General features: G+C 51.8%; 1 protein-coding gene across 2 annotated transcripts in view; it reads left to right on the forward strand.

Moving 5' to 3' along the window:
- Positions 1-14775, forward strand: part of PPARGC1B (peroxisome proliferator-activated receptor gamma, coactivator 1 beta) — a 129472-nt gene that overhangs the window by 97679 nt on the left and 17018 nt on the right. The window contains exons 3-8 of one of the 2 annotated variants that reach the window (XM_011931536.1): positions 2571-2783; positions 6644-6760; positions 8453-9575; positions 10469-10505; positions 11098-11162; positions 12139-12955. In XM_011931536.1, coding sequence (XP_011786926.1) covers positions 2571-2783; positions 6644-6760; positions 8453-9575; positions 10469-10505; positions 11098-11162; positions 12139-12955 — 2372 coding nt within the window. The remainder of the gene's footprint in view (positions 1-2570; positions 2784-6643; positions 6761-8452; positions 9576-10468; positions 10506-11097; positions 11163-12138; positions 12956-14775) is intronic. The other variant, XM_011931537.1, reaches the window with a different exon arrangement.

Consider the following 14775-nt stretch of genomic DNA (forward strand, 5'->3'; position numbering starts at 1 on the left):
GGAAAAATGCTGGCATGGAAGGAAGGGGTCGTTAGCAATACAGGGCAGCAGTAGCATGTGTGCCATGCATTTGAAATCTCTCTTCACTATGTGGTTCCTGAGAGCCCTTCCAGCTCTGACATTTGTGATAATTCACAGTATCTCTGGCCCTTGGTACTGTCCCTGGGAAAGAGGGAGAATTCTCAGTTCATGCAGTGCTGATGATGTCATCTCTGAATGACTTCCCTCTAGAATCTGGTCTTTGAGCCACTGAACTTAGCCTCCCGCCATTGTTCATTGTTTGGTTCATTCATTCTTTCATTCAGTAAATCTGCCATGGTGCCTCCCATGTCCCAGGCATTGAGCTTAGGGACCTAAGCACTCTACAAAGCACTCTCATTACTGCTTCCAGACTTGGCCTTCTGGGAGCCCAGGGAGGGAGGCTGGCCAGGGATCATGTCTTCCCATTTCACAGGGAAAGGAGCAAGGCATAGAGGAGGGAAACGACTTGCCTAAGATCACCCTTTTGATGGCAGAACCCCAAGAATGGTCACTGAGCTCCAGGTTCTAGGATCTTAACTCCCCATCGAGCTGGACAGATGGTTCTGAGCTGGACAGGGTTGGGAGTCTGGCCTGAGGGTTGAAGGAGACTTGTGGGTAGGGTGGGGAGCAGCCAGTGAGCCCCCCTGCATTCTAAAGCCAGAGTCCTTGGGCCCTGATCTACCATCGGGCCTCCGTCCCCAGGGCTTGGGCCAGGCCCAACCAAAATCTTCTTTTGACCTTTCTTTTATTCTTAGCTCTGTTCTAAAAATTACAAACGTGTTTGTTCTCTCCCCGTGTTCCCCCTTCGAACTTCTCAGCTGCTGCTCCGGCTGTAAGGCCTGGAACCGATTTAGTGCAGCCAAAAGGCCGTCACGAGATGTGTATTTCAGATGAACTTCCTGCAGAAAGGATAAACAGCCTGACCTGGGATGGGAAAGAGTGCCGGAGGAGGCATCATGTGACAGAAGGTGCCTGCTGCCAGAACAGCCCAGGGACCAGGCCTTACTAAATGAGGCACTCGGTGCCTCACCTAGAAACCACATGCTCTCGGCACCAGGCCTCTGGGCGTGGGGGTCTGTGGGCGGGGGGTGTGCACGCTGACCCTCCTTATGGTTCATCTGTGCGTGGGGCACTCTTGCTGTCTAAGTCCTGGCTCTGGATGTTATTTGCTACGTGAGCCCTGACAAGTTGCTGAACCTCCAGGAGCTGTGTCTTCAGCTGCAGAAAGGAGATCAGAATTGTGCGCCCCTGGGCGAGGTTGCTGTGAGGCCTCCCTGAGCCTGACAGCCTGTCTACTCTCTTCAGCCAAGTGCTGTGCCCCTGGCCTTTGATCGGGGTTTCCCTTTTCCTGGGTCTCCCCTCCTTAACACTTTACCTGGCTCGTGTCTTTCAAGCCTACTTTTAAGTATCAGCTGCTCAGAGAAGGCATCTGGGACCACCCTGAAGAGCCTGTAAGTCCTCGCCACATTCTTTTTCTCCATCATGGCTTCCTTTTATTTTCTTCCTAGCCTTTCTCACGCTCTGAAATGATCTTGTTTGTTAGTTTCACCCCGTCCTCTGCTGGAGGGTAAGCTCCATGGGATCCGGGCATGTCAGTCTCTGCATGCTGTTTATCACCATCGTCCAGCACAGCGTAGCAACCGGGAAAGGGAAGGAAGGGAGCAAAGAGTGCAGGGGGCATTTACCACCACCACCACCACCACCATCATCATCGTCCTGGCAGAAATCATGTAACGGTAGCAGCACTAGCAGTGGTAGTGGTAGTAGTTACAGTCATCACAGTAGCAAGTGCTTATTTTGTGCCAGGCACCATTTTCTAAGCATCTTACCTAAGTTTACTCATCTAGTCCTCAGCAGTAACCTTAGGAAATGTGTGCTGTGTGTTATCCCACTTGATAAATGAGAAAACTAACTTGCCTAAGGGCCCAGAGTTGCTAAGTATGGGACCTGGGGTCCAGCCCCAGCTCCAGAGCCTGAGTGTCTAATCACCATACTTGCTACTTCCTCAGGAGTGAATGAGGAGAGTAAGCTCTGGGAACCTACAGAGAAATGATAGCTGCCTCGTCACTGCTGTCGTTATTATTGTCATAGTTGAACCCTGGAGCTTCTGGCCTTCACACTGCCTGGACCCCAGGGTCTGAGGGGCTGCAACAGGTTGCTGCTACCAGTGTGGTAGGCCAGCCTCTGTCCTTGGTAGGGGAGGCAGGCGTCGCTCAGGTGGACAGCCCTGTGCCCAGGTCACATACTGGTAAACAGCAGAGCCAAAAGTGGGGCTCCCAGGCAGGGCCCTTTCCATTATCACCTGCTGTCTGTTCATAAAATTCTGGGATTCTTGGAGTCAATAACACATTTATTGGGCATCTGCTATGCCAGGAATACTGAGCAGCTCTGCTGGGGGTGGGGGTTGGCTGAGGGGAAGGTATGGCAGGAGGGTGATGGTGGGCCAACCGGCTGGGCAGAGCTGGTGTCCACCGTGGAGACTGAGTCTAAGGTGGTGACTAACCATCTCCCCATCTGCCTTTCTGGTCCTCCCGCCCTCCTCACTCCAGATTGACAGTGAGAATGAGGCCCTCCTGGCAGAGCTCACCAAGACCCTGGATGACATCCGTGAAGATGACGTGGGTCTGGCTGCCTTCCCAGCCCTGGATGGTGGAGATGCTCTATCATGCACCTCAGCTTCGCCTGCCCCCTCATCTGCGCCCCCTAGCCCTGTCCCGGAGAAGCCCTCGGCCCCAGCCCCTGAGGTTGACGAGCTCTCACTGGTGAGAACCTACTTATAGCAGAAGTGATGGTTGCAGCCTGGGATTAGGTTTCTGGTTCAGGGCACGGGTTGCAGAGCAATCCACTCCAGCCCTGCAGGGGACTCCATGCATCACTGGCAATATTGATCACCGCAGAGAGCCTGGGCTGAAGGTGTGAGGCCCCCCTGGGCTTAACCTTTCCCACCTAGACAGAGGAACTGATGACAGAGGCTTCACCTGCCTTCTCTACACTCTTTGGTACTTTAGGGATTGACCTAGTTATGTGTTAAATCCTTGAAATTGCATGCAAAACATTTTCCTGAAGATTGCACACACATGGTAAAAATCCAGATAGTAAAAGTGGACAGTTAAAAGCAAAAACTCCTTAGGCCTCTCTCTGTTGCTTGTTCCTGTCCCAGAGGTAACCATGGTTACTGATCTGTTATGTGACTTTCCTCTTCTACCTTTTAAAAGATGTTACTACAACAGGGAGTCTACGTTAGACAGGGCTCTGCACCTTGCTTTCACGGTTAACTGTGTGTCTTGGAAGCTCTTCCAGATGAGCATGTAGAGCTCTGTTTCATTCTTTGTGTTGGCTGTGTTATGTTCCTTGGTAGGAACGGGCTGGTTCCCCTGTTGGGTGTTTGTGTTGTTTCAGCTCCTTCCTCATTACAAGCAGTGGTGCAGTGACTGTTCCTACACAGGCCGTTGTGACATGTAAGTGGACAGATTCTTAGAAATGAAATTCCTGGGTCTATGGATCTGTGATTTTCCAGTTTAAGCAGATACTTCCAGATTGCCCTCCAAAGAGGTTGGACTGGTTTACACTTCCACTAGCAGAAGTTAAATGCTGTGTGACTATGTGTATGGAATGTGGAAAGGTGCACATGGAATAGCAGCTTTCTAGGGAGAAGATCAGATTTTATCAGATTTCCAAAGGAGTCTGGAACTCAGAAGTTACTGGAAGCAGTTGCTCTTAATCCAGGCTGAGAGCACCCGAAGCTGAGCTGTCCTAGAGTGTGAAGTCCAGCTTTGCTCAGCCTGTCTTGGTCCCCTCCCTTGGTGCTGTAGCTCTTGGAGGCTGGCAGGACTCAGCTAGAAAATCAGAGCCTGTTTGAGCTGGGAGGGTTCTTAGGTTATGGAGAGTTTGAGCTAGAAAGGCCCTTGGTGACCCTCAAGCCCAATTCTGGGAAAACTGTGGCCCAGAGTGGGGAAGGTATCTCCACTGGTCACACACCAAGTCAGTGTGCCAGCAAAGACTAGAACTCAGGTATTCACTCCTAGTCTAGGACCCTTTCCATTCCTTCCCGTTGCCTTCAAGTTCCCCAAAGCAGTGTGAAGTGCCCACCATGCCAGGCACAGAATATGTTCAGTCCCACATTATAGCTCCTGCCGAGAGGGGGTTCTGCTTCCTTTCAGACTGGAATCGAAGCGCCTAGGTTTGAATCCCAGCCCTGCCATTTAGTACTTGTGTGTTCCTTAGGCACACATCCTGAGCCTCTCTAAGCCTCAGCTGCCTGATCTATAAAGTGGGGTTAATAATAGTGCCTATGTCAAAGGCTATTAGGAGGATTACAGCAGATAATACACATAAAGCACTTAGAACAGTGCCTGGCACATAGAATTGCTCAGTAAATGTGAACTAATACTTCTGGTGCAACCATGAGTATTAACAAGCATTCTAGTGCCATTTCTGCATGGGGCCTTTGGAGAGGGACCAAACCTTAAAGAGGCAAAGCGCGACCCCTGCTGGTCAAAGGTTGTTTCCCTCCCATGCCTTAGATTCCCTTCATTCCCTACATGCTTATTGAGTGCCTCTGTTTCAGCCATCGTGCAAGGCACACAGGAAACAGACTTGCTGTCTAGACTCCCTGCAGACCAACAGAGACCTGGAAAGGCCCTGAGGGGTCGGGCACAGTGGCTCATACCTGTAATCCCAGCACTTTGGGAGGCTGAGTGGGAGGATCCCTTGAAGCCAGGAGTTTGAGACCAGCCTTGGCAACATAGGAAGATCCATCTCTATGATTTTTGTTTTTTTTTTAAAATTTAATTAGCCCGGTATGGTGGCACGTGCCTGTAGTCCCAGCTACTCTATAGGCTGCAGTAGGAGGATTGCCTAAACCCAGGAGTGTGAGGCCACAGTGAGCTAGGATCATGATACTGCATTCGAGCCTGGGTGACAGAGCAAGACCCCCATCTCTTTAAAAGACAAAAAGCAAACAAAACAAAAAGGCCCTGAGAAGTCTTCTGGACCTTAGGTTGGGCCATGGATCCTAGAGAGTCCACCAACAGACTTGTAAGGACCCGTGGACCTCTGTGTGTCTGTGTGATTTTCTGAGGTCAGCAACTTCTGCCATATTCTTAGAGTCAAAAAAAAGGGGTTTTAATCCAGCCATGTAGTCTCCCTGCCCCTGCTCATTATACCAATGGAGGAATCAAGGCTCTCACAGTGCACCGGGCCTGAGCCAGGCTAGAAATGAGGTCTGTTTCCCCCAGTCCTAGGATCCTTTCCCATCGAAAAAGTCACAAACGTGTGGGTGCTGGTTTGGGGTGTAGGTGGGGTGGCCAGGATCCTGTGGCTCCTCAAGAGTGTGGAGTGGCCTTTTCTCTGGCTCCTGGGCCTTTGGCATTCCTTGTTGGAGTGACTTGGGGTGGCATGTCCCCTAGGGAAACTCTCCGTGCTGTACTAAAATCTCATGATCTTTCTCAGTTTGTTCTCAAGCTTGGCTAGGATCTCCAGTGGAAAATCCAAATGTATTCAACTTTCTGCTCTCTCAGCTCAGGTACACCGTGTACCTGCCCTCAGGGTGCAGAAGCACAAGAGCTTTTACAATTTTTATAGAAAAAAAAAAAGCCAAACAAGCTTAAGTGTAGTCTTCCACTTGTGTAAAAACAACAGGGTAGGGCCAGGCACAATGGCTCACTCCTGTAATCCCAGTACTTTGGGGGGCTGAGGCGATCGCTTAAAGTCACTAGTTTGAGACCAGCCTGGCCAACATGGTAAAACCCCATCTCTACTGAAAATACAAAAATTAGCTGGGTGTGGTGGCAGCCACCTGTAATCCCAGCTACTTGGAAGGCTGAGGCAGGAGAATCGCTTGAACCCGGGAGGTGGAGGTTGCAGTGAGCCGAGATCCTGCCACTGCACTCCAGCCTGGGTGACAGAGACTGCATCTCAAAAAAAACAAACAAAACAACAGGGTGGGTTGGAGGTAATGACTACATATATATTCTTGTATAATGAAAGCCCGCCTCATGATAGGTTCACCGGAAAGTAGTTAGTGGAGTTGCCTCTAGGAGGGAGAAAGGGACTTTGGGCAAGAGAGAGACTTGCTTTTAATTGTCTGCCCTTTAGTATTTGTGATGTGTCTTTTTTTTTTTTTTTTTGCCATTTACAAGTATTACCTTACTTAATTTAAGAAATTAATTTTTATAGGTATACGAATAAACAAAAATAACAAAAGGGAAATCAGCTAGAATCCCACACCAGAGAATCATTTTGGTACCTAACCTTCCAGATTGTGTGTGTGCGTGTGTGCACTTAGAATGTCCCAATAAAACTGTATCATAATATTTTAACAGTAGAATAGACAGACATTACCCAAGACCTGCTTGAGTTTTTCAAAGTCATAGCTCTTCCCTGGGGTTATTAACTCTGAAAAGGAATTGTATGTTATTAGGATACTTATGTGTGTTCGGGATTGTTAGACAATCTGCCATCTGCACCTAGTATCTTGGGATCATCATCTCAGGTCATGGAATGCCCACCCTGTGTTCTCCCTGTGGTCCTGTGATGCCCAAGGTCAGTCCTGAGGGGCTGGCCATGCAGTCCATGTCCTCTGGCTCAGCCCCGGCTCCTGTCCTCTCTGCTTTTCCCTCAGCTGCAGAAGCTCCTCCTGGCCACATCCTACCCAACGTCAAGCTCTGACACCCAGAAGGAAGGGAGCGCCTGGCGCCAGGCAGGCCTCAGATCTAAAAGTCAACGGCCTTGTGTCAAGGTATTTCTTCACATGCCCCCAAATCTGCCCCAGGTGTCTGTTGGGGCTGCAGCCTTCAGCTGTGGTGGAGGATAGTGAGTTCAATCCACTTCCAGTATCTCTTCCCGCTCCTCCCACAGCCCTTGTAGCTGGTGTCCTGGGCACTGCTTCTGGAGATCCAGCCTAGTTTAGGGTTCTAGAAGGAGCCCTGGACGTTCTCACACTTCAGTGTTCCAGACACTGGTAGATGTTAACGCAGGTTAGAGAAAGGATGAGGAAAGTGTGGCCAGCCTTCAGAGGACTAAGTGACAGACCAAAACACAAGATTGCACTGGTTGTGGAGGCCACAGTAAATAGTTTGGATTTTTTTCCCCCTCAGGGAGCCATTGGCGAGTTTAAAGTTCTGTCATAGATATCCAGGGTCAAAGAACATCCCTTTTCCTCCTCGAGCCCCATCTTCCAAGCCTAACAAGGAGAGGTGTAACAGGTGGCTTTCAAGCGGTCCTGTCCTCAAAGGCTACACACAACCCCTCCTCTTCCTGGTCCTGGACCCTCCTTCTGGGAACTGTTGCATACAATCCTTCATCCTCAGAGGCAGAATCAGGTCCCTCTCAGACAGCAGCTCAGTGTAGGAGCCTCTCCCTTGCTGGGGCTTCTCTGGGGAATGAGTCCCTTTGCTCCCTCCCTACTTGTCCTGGCTGACCCTCCTGAAACAAAGGTCTACCCTCTCATGCCTCATTCTGTTGAAGGAGCAGTAGCCACACCCCATTGTGAGCCAGCTCTTTGCTCTCTGGGAGCCTAGGAACTTCCCCAGAGAGGTGAGATGCATTTGACAGCTGTTGCTAGAAAGTCCCAGCACAACGATGAGTCACACTGGGGGGAATTAAGACTGGAGAGAGGTTGGCTGATGCGAGTGTAGAGGACCTCAGACATCCAGCCATGGAGCCTCCCCTTTATCCTATGGGCACTAGGAGCTACCGAATTTTTTGTTTTTTTAAACTTTATTGAGGTGTAATTTACATACATAAAAGCCACCTATTGTAAAAGTACAATTCTATGACTTTTAGTAAACGTACACCCATGCAGTTATGACCATTATCCGGTTTTAGAACATATCCATCATTCAGGCTGAGGCGGGCGGATCACTGGAGCTCAGGAGTTTGAGACCAGCCTGGCCAAAATGGTGAAACCTTGTCTCTACTAAAAAATACAAAAAATTACCCGGGTGTGGTGGTTCATGCCTGTAATCCCAGCTACTTGGGAGGCTGAGGCAGGAGAATGGCTTGAACCTGGGAAGCAGAGGTTGCAGTGAGCTGAGATCGATGAATCCCCCAGTGCTAATTTGCAGCGAGTGCTTCCTGTACCCAGCCCCAGGCTACCGTGAATCTACTGCCCGGCTCTTGGCTGAAGGGTACGGAGCAGGGGGGTGGATTGGTCAGGATGGGGCTTTGTCAGTGAATCTGGAAGGGTCTGCAGGGGCGAAATTCCATGGCTGGGAGAGCTGTTAGGAGGCTGGTCATTCCTTCATTCCTCATCCACTGAGCACGGCCAGGTGCCCGAGTCTGTGTGAGAGGCTGGGGACAGAATGAAGGAAACCTGGCTGTTCCTATGATCCAGGTGAGACGCAATGGGCTGGCCAGTGGCCATGTGGATGAGACACACTGGAGGAGTGTTTGGGCCTCCTTCCTCACTCTGGCCTCTCTCCCTCTCTAGGTGGACAGCACCCAGGACAAGAAGGCTCCCATGACGCAGTCTCAGAGCCGGAGTTGTACAGAACTACATAAGCACCTCACCTCAGCACAGTCCTGCCTACAGGATAGGGGTCTGCAGTCACCACGCCTCCAGAGCCCCCGGCTCCCTGCCAAGGAGGACGAGGAGCCGGGTGAGGACTGCCCGAGCCCCCAGCCAGCTCCAGCCTCTCCCCGGGACTCCCTAGCTCTGGGCAGGGCAGACCCCAGTGCCCCAGTTTCCCAGGAAGACATGAAGGCGATGGTGCAACTCATTCGCTACATGCACACCTACTGTCTCCCCCAGAGGAAGCTGCCCCCACAGGCCCCTGAGCCACTCCCCAAGGCCTGCAGCAACCCCTCCCAGCAGGTCAGATCCCGGCCCTGGTCCCGGCACCCCTCCAAAGCCTCCTGGGCTGAGTTCTCCATTTTGAGGGAACTTCTGGCTCAAGACGTGCTCTGTGATGTCAGCAAACCCTACCGTCTGGCCACGCCTGTCTATGCCTCCCTCACACCTCGGTCAAGGCCCAGGCCCCCGAAGGACAGACAGGCCTCCCCGGGTCACCCATCCTCAGTGGAGGAGGTGAGGATCGCAGCTTCACCCAAGAGTACCGGGCCCAGACCAAGCCTGCGCCCACTGCGGCTGGAGGTGAAAGGGGAGGTCCACCAGCCTGCCAGGCTGCAGCAGGAGGAGGAGGAAGATGAGGAAGAAGAGGAGGAGGAAGAGGAAGAAGAAAAAGAGGAGGAGGAGGAGTGGGGCAGGAAAAGGCCAGGCCGAGGCCTGCCATGGACGAAGCTGGGGAGGAAGCTGGAGAGCTCTGTGTGCCCTGTGCGGCGTTCTCGGAGACTGAACCCTGAGCTGGGCCCCTGGCTGACATTTGCAGATGAGCCGCTGGTCCCCTCGGAGCCCCAAGGTGCTCTGCCCTCACTGTGCCTGGCTCCCAAGGCCTACGACATAGAGCGGGAGCTGGGCAGCCCCACGGACGAGGACAGTGGCCAAGACCAGCAGCTCCTACGGGGACCCCAGATCCCTGCCCTGGAGAGCCCCTGTGAGAGTGGGTGTGGGGACACGGATGAGGACCCCAGCTGCCCGCAGCTCCCTCCCAGAGGTAGTCTGAGTTGGTGGTCTGCGAAGAGGGGTCAGGGATGGGGTGCAGCATGCCCCTCTGCACTGGGAGCCAGGAGCCCTGTGTTCAAGTCCCCGTCCCCCAACAAAGTGTTATGTGGGGTTGGACAAGTCCCTTCCCGTCCCTGGCTTTCAGCTTTTCTTTGGGCTAGTTGGAGCAGATCTTCAGAAGAACACCCATGCATCTGAGTTTTTCATCTTGCATGGGCAAGGTGCCACTTAACGAATTAAGCAGGCAGTCAAAAAGTAAACAGAAAAGGAGGATAATTACAAATTGCAATAGGTACTGTAAAGAAGACTCACTGGGGATGATATGACAGAAGCATAAGGCTATACATTCAGCTCCGCAATGCAGCTAGAGTCTTAAATGCTGCTAATAACTGTAATGATAACAACAGTTAGCCACTGTGTACTTACCGTGCTGGCACTGGCCTCGGACTAACAGATTGTCCCTATTGAGTCCTCACAAGAAGCCTCTCTGGTAGGGACTGTCATTGTCTCCATTTTGTGATACAGAAACTCAGGCACAGAGCTACTTAATGATGAGCCCTGTGCAGGGCTGTCTGTCCAGAGCCCACAGCAGTGGGACTTGGAGTCAAGTTCTTCCTCACTGTGCTACATGTTTAGCCAGAAGGGGTCACCCTTGCACCTGTTTGTACTTTCTGCAAAATCCAAGTAGATCCCCCAGCTGAGACCTGGGATGGAAGGTGGATTTGAGTTGTTCTGCCCTTCTCTAAAAACGGCAGAGGTGTTTGGTCCCTGCCCAAAGGGCAGCTCTGCTTGGTACCAGTGGAGGCCTGGAGTCTCCTCCAGAGGGGGAACATCTGCTAGCAATGCCATGTTGGGGAATCTTATTTTTCTTTGTCTTCTTTTCAGACTCTCCCAGGTGCCTCATGCTGACCTTGTCACAAAGGTAGATTTAAAAAAATTATTGGTGTATTATTCCATGAGATTTTGTCTTGTTGGATATTGGTGTTGGTGGTGATGGGGGGTTTCATCAGCCCCCATGCCTGGCCCTGGCCCCATACCCTGTGCCCTGATTGTCATCTGGGACCCTCAGGAGCTGGGCTCCTTTAGAAGGGAGTTGGTTTTTAGGAACTAACTTTTGCAGGCCAGAGGAAAGTCCTCAGGCCATTTCATAACCTGTCCTCTTGGGGACCCTGAAAAGAGTTCTTTTCTGACAGTGCCCTGTGGCTTTCAGCAAGTCCCTTCCTCCTTCTGGGCCTCAGTTGCTCCCTCTATAAAATAAGGAGGCTGACAACACTTGTCCTCTATTTACCCTCCAGTGAACCTTGCCTGTGTCTCCTAAAAGAGCTGTGCAGCTTGAATTCCTCTCACAGCCAGGATAGGGGTTCCTCCAGAGCAAATGCACCTCAGGGCTCCATTTCCATGGGCAGCAGAGCCAGGGCCTGTCACAGCACTCCCTGTGACCCTTTTGTGGGCGGGGAGGTGGATGCCTGATGCTGACTTGCTGCTTTCCTTTCTGTCCTCCCTGCCTCCACCAGCGACCCAACTTTTGGCAAGAAGAGCTTTGAGCAGACCTTGACAGTGGAGCTCTGTGGCACAGCAGGTGAGCCAGGGGGCTTCCACTGGCAGGTGCCTTCAGGAAAACAGCCGTGCATCTCTGAGTTTTTCATCATGCATGGGCAAGGTGCCACGTAATGAACAATGCACAAGATGCCTGCCTTCATGGGGCTTATGTTATAGGCAGTCAAAAAACAAACAAAAAAGGAAGATCGTTACAAATTGCAATAGATACCATAAAGAAGACTCACTGGGAATGAACCAGGATTACAGGCGTGAGCCACCGCGCCCAGCCCAGGTGGGCAGTTTTACCTGCGGTGCCTGCCCACTGTCCGTCATGGGAAACGCCAGAGGCATATGAGAGGTATAGTTGGGAGGGTTTGTTGAATGATTGGATGTAGATCAGGAAGAGGTATTTGGAAGATTGGGAGGTTCCAGCTGCCATTAGTAGGTCACAGAAGGGATGGCAAATGGATTTCATCACATGCCAACTCCAAAGAATTGAAGGATTCCCAGGCTACCTCCAGGCTCAGCCAGCAGTGCAGTGATCAGTTAGTGATGCCTGCCATCCACTGGGTTGGGGGAGTAAGGGCACCTGGCCATTTTATTGCCATCCCAAACTAGGGTCTTTTTTTAAATTTATTTTATTTTATTTTATTTTTTCGAGACATAGTCTCACTATGTTGCCCAGGCTGGAGTGCAGTGGCACAATCTTGGCTCACTGCAACCTCCTGCTCCTGGGTTCAAGCAATTCTCATGTCTCAGCCTCCAAAGCAGCTGGGATTATAGGCATGTACCAACAAGCCTGGTTAATTTTTTTGTATTTTTAGTAGAGACATGATTTCACCATGTTGGCCAGGCTGGTCTTGAGCTCCTGGATTCAAGAGATCCACTCACCTCGCCCTCCCAAAATGTTGGGATTATAGGTGTGAGCTACCATGCTTGGCCCCAAACTTAGGGTCTTAGTGTCCCTTGGAGAAGTGATCTGTCTTTATCTTACCTTTCTCCTCTTGCTTGAGCAGGACTCACCCCACCCACCACACCGCCATACAAGCCCACGGAGGAGGATCCCTTCAAGCCGGACATCAAGCACAGCCTGGGCAAAGAAATAGCTCTCAACCTCCCCTGCCCTGAGGGCCTGTCACTCAAGGCCACCCCAGGGGCTGCCCATAAGCTGCCAAAGAAGCACCCGGAGCGGAGTGAGCTCCTGTCCCACCTGCAACATGCCACGGCCCAGCCAGCCTCCCAGGCTGGCCAGAAGCGTCCCTTCTCCTGTTCCTTTGGAGACCATGACTACTGCCAGGTGCTCCGACCGGAGGGCGTCCTGCAAAGGAAGGTGCTGAGGTCCTGGGAGCCGTCTAGGGTTCACCTTGAGGACTGGCCCCAGCAGGGTGCCCCTCGGGCTGAGGCGCAGTCCCCTGGCAGGGAGGCAGATGGAAGCTGTGGTGCTGGCGCCCCACCCAAGGACAGCATGCTGCTGAGAGACCATGAGATCCGCGCCAGCCTCACCAAACACTTTGGGCTGCTGGAGACTGCCCTAGAGGAGGAAGAACTGGCCTCGTGCAAGAGCCCAGAGTATGACACTGTCTTTGAAGACAGCAGCAGCAGCAGTGGCGAGAGCAGCTTCCTCCCAGAGGAGGAAGAGGAAGAAGGGGAGGAGGAGGAGGAGGAGGAGGACAATGAAGAAGCGGACTCAGGGGTTAGCCCCACTTGCTCTGACCACTGCCCCTACCAGAGCCCACCAAGCAAGGCCAGCCGGCAGCTCTGTTCCCGCAGCCGCTCAAGCTCTGGCTCCTCATCCTGCCACTCCTGGTCACCAGCCACTCGAAGGAACCTCAGGTATGAACAGGGGGCCGCAGGAGAGGCAGCGGGCAGTGGAGGACCCCAGTTCCCAGCAAACCAGGAGCCCCAGGAGGGAGGATCCCCGGGAAACTTGCTCTGAAGCTGAGGCTACATCTCCCTGTGTGGCCCATGTCCTGGTCAGAGGCCTTGAAGGTGGTCTTCTGGGGCAGTTGTGGGTGAGTCCTGGAGGCAGGTAAAGCCTGGTGTGTGAAATCGGGAGTCTCCCAAATATCCTGGCCTCCAGAAAGAAAGAAAACCCACTTCCTGGCTGTTTGTGGGCTTATGTCTAAAGGAACTTGTCCCTTACCCATCTGTGTTCTTTGCTTTTATATTTGTAAAATGGATAGGTTTTTGTGCAAACATACATGCCCCAACATTTGAATTCTAGGGATGTTTACATGTAAAAGAAAGATGAGTGTAATTCTAATCTGTGCTCCGGAAAATGCCTGGACGTAAAGCATTGATAAGTTTTCTGGGTCCTGCTGAGGTGCGCTGTGGCTTTTACCAGTCGGCTGCCCCTTGAAGGGCTTTGACCTCAGTGGAGGGATGATGCCTCATGAGCCCGCTTGCTCGTATCATCCTCGCTCGCTCAACCAGACTGGAGAAGAAGCCAGTCCAAAAGTCAGCTGGGGAGCTGGCCAGAAAAAAAAATGGAGATTTGGCAGAGTCGGAGGGTACTGGTCGCTTCTCTCTGATCACAGTGCTTCCTGATCCTCCCTGGGGAAGGCTTGAGGAGGGTCAGTGTCGTCATCCCTAGCCCTGTGTTGAGGTGAGGCCGAGTGGCCACTAGATGCTGCTCTTGGGCTAGAGCCCAGCTGCAGAATCTGCTGCAGGATTTGTTGGGCCTCCACTGGCTGGCCCACACGGCCCACACCCGGGTGTCTGATCTGAAGGTCTGGGGTGGGGCAGGGGCAACAAGTCCCCAGGTGATGCTGATGACATTGCTAGACTATCATACTCTGAGACCAGAATTTAGGTCTTTTGAAGATACCTCTTCTTCCCTTCTAAAGAGACTAGCAAAAAAAAAAAAAAATTTTTTTTTGTTAAATAAATTTGTAGGCTGGGCGCGGTGGCTCAAGCCTGTAATCCCAGCACTTTGGGAGGCCGAGACGGGCGGATCACAAGGTCAGGAGATTGAGACCATCCTGGCTAACACGGTGAAACCCCGTCTCTACTAAAAAATACAAAAAACTAGCCAGGCGAGGTGGTGGGCGCCTGTAGTCCCAGCTACTCGGGAGGCTGAGGCAGGAGAATGGCAGGAACCCGGGAGGCGGAGCTTGCAGTGAGCTGAGATCCGGCCACTGCACTCCAGCCCGGGCGACAGAGTGAGACTCCGTCTCAAAAAAAAAAAAAATAAAATAAAAAATAAAAATGTAAAAAGACTACAGCTTTATATTTACACATCTACAACAAGGGCTCTTAACTGTTTGAAAACCTGATTAAAGCAAAGGCCCATCTTCCCATTAAAATGTACATACACATCTAACTGGGCATTCGATTTTAGGGGGTTTGTGGGCTCCCCGCAAACTATTGTTAAGAAGCCCTAAATTTTTTGTTCCTCAAAGTGAGGTCTGCAGCAATTTCTCCAGCGAGCCCTTACTGTAGAAGCCAGGATTCGTCAGTCATAGCTGCCTTCTGCCGACCATGCTGAGCCTCTCTTTCTGGCTCCATTCTTTCCTCAGGGGATAGCTTCTGCCCAACGGTGTTCCAGTGTTAAAGGTTTGGCTTCAGCCTTTCTTTGCTGTGAGCTAAAGCACTCCATCTCCACATTAGGCAGTGTCCCAGGTTCTCTTCATGTTGAAATACGTCCCCCAAGC

Source organism: Colobus angolensis, unplaced genomic scaffold (genome assembly GCF_000951035.1).
Source record: "Colobus angolensis palliatus isolate OR3802 unplaced genomic scaffold, Cang.pa_1.0 Scaffold90, whole genome shotgun sequence".
NCBI classification, from domain to species: Eukaryota; Metazoa; Chordata; class Mammalia; order Primates; family Cercopithecidae; genus Colobus; species Colobus angolensis.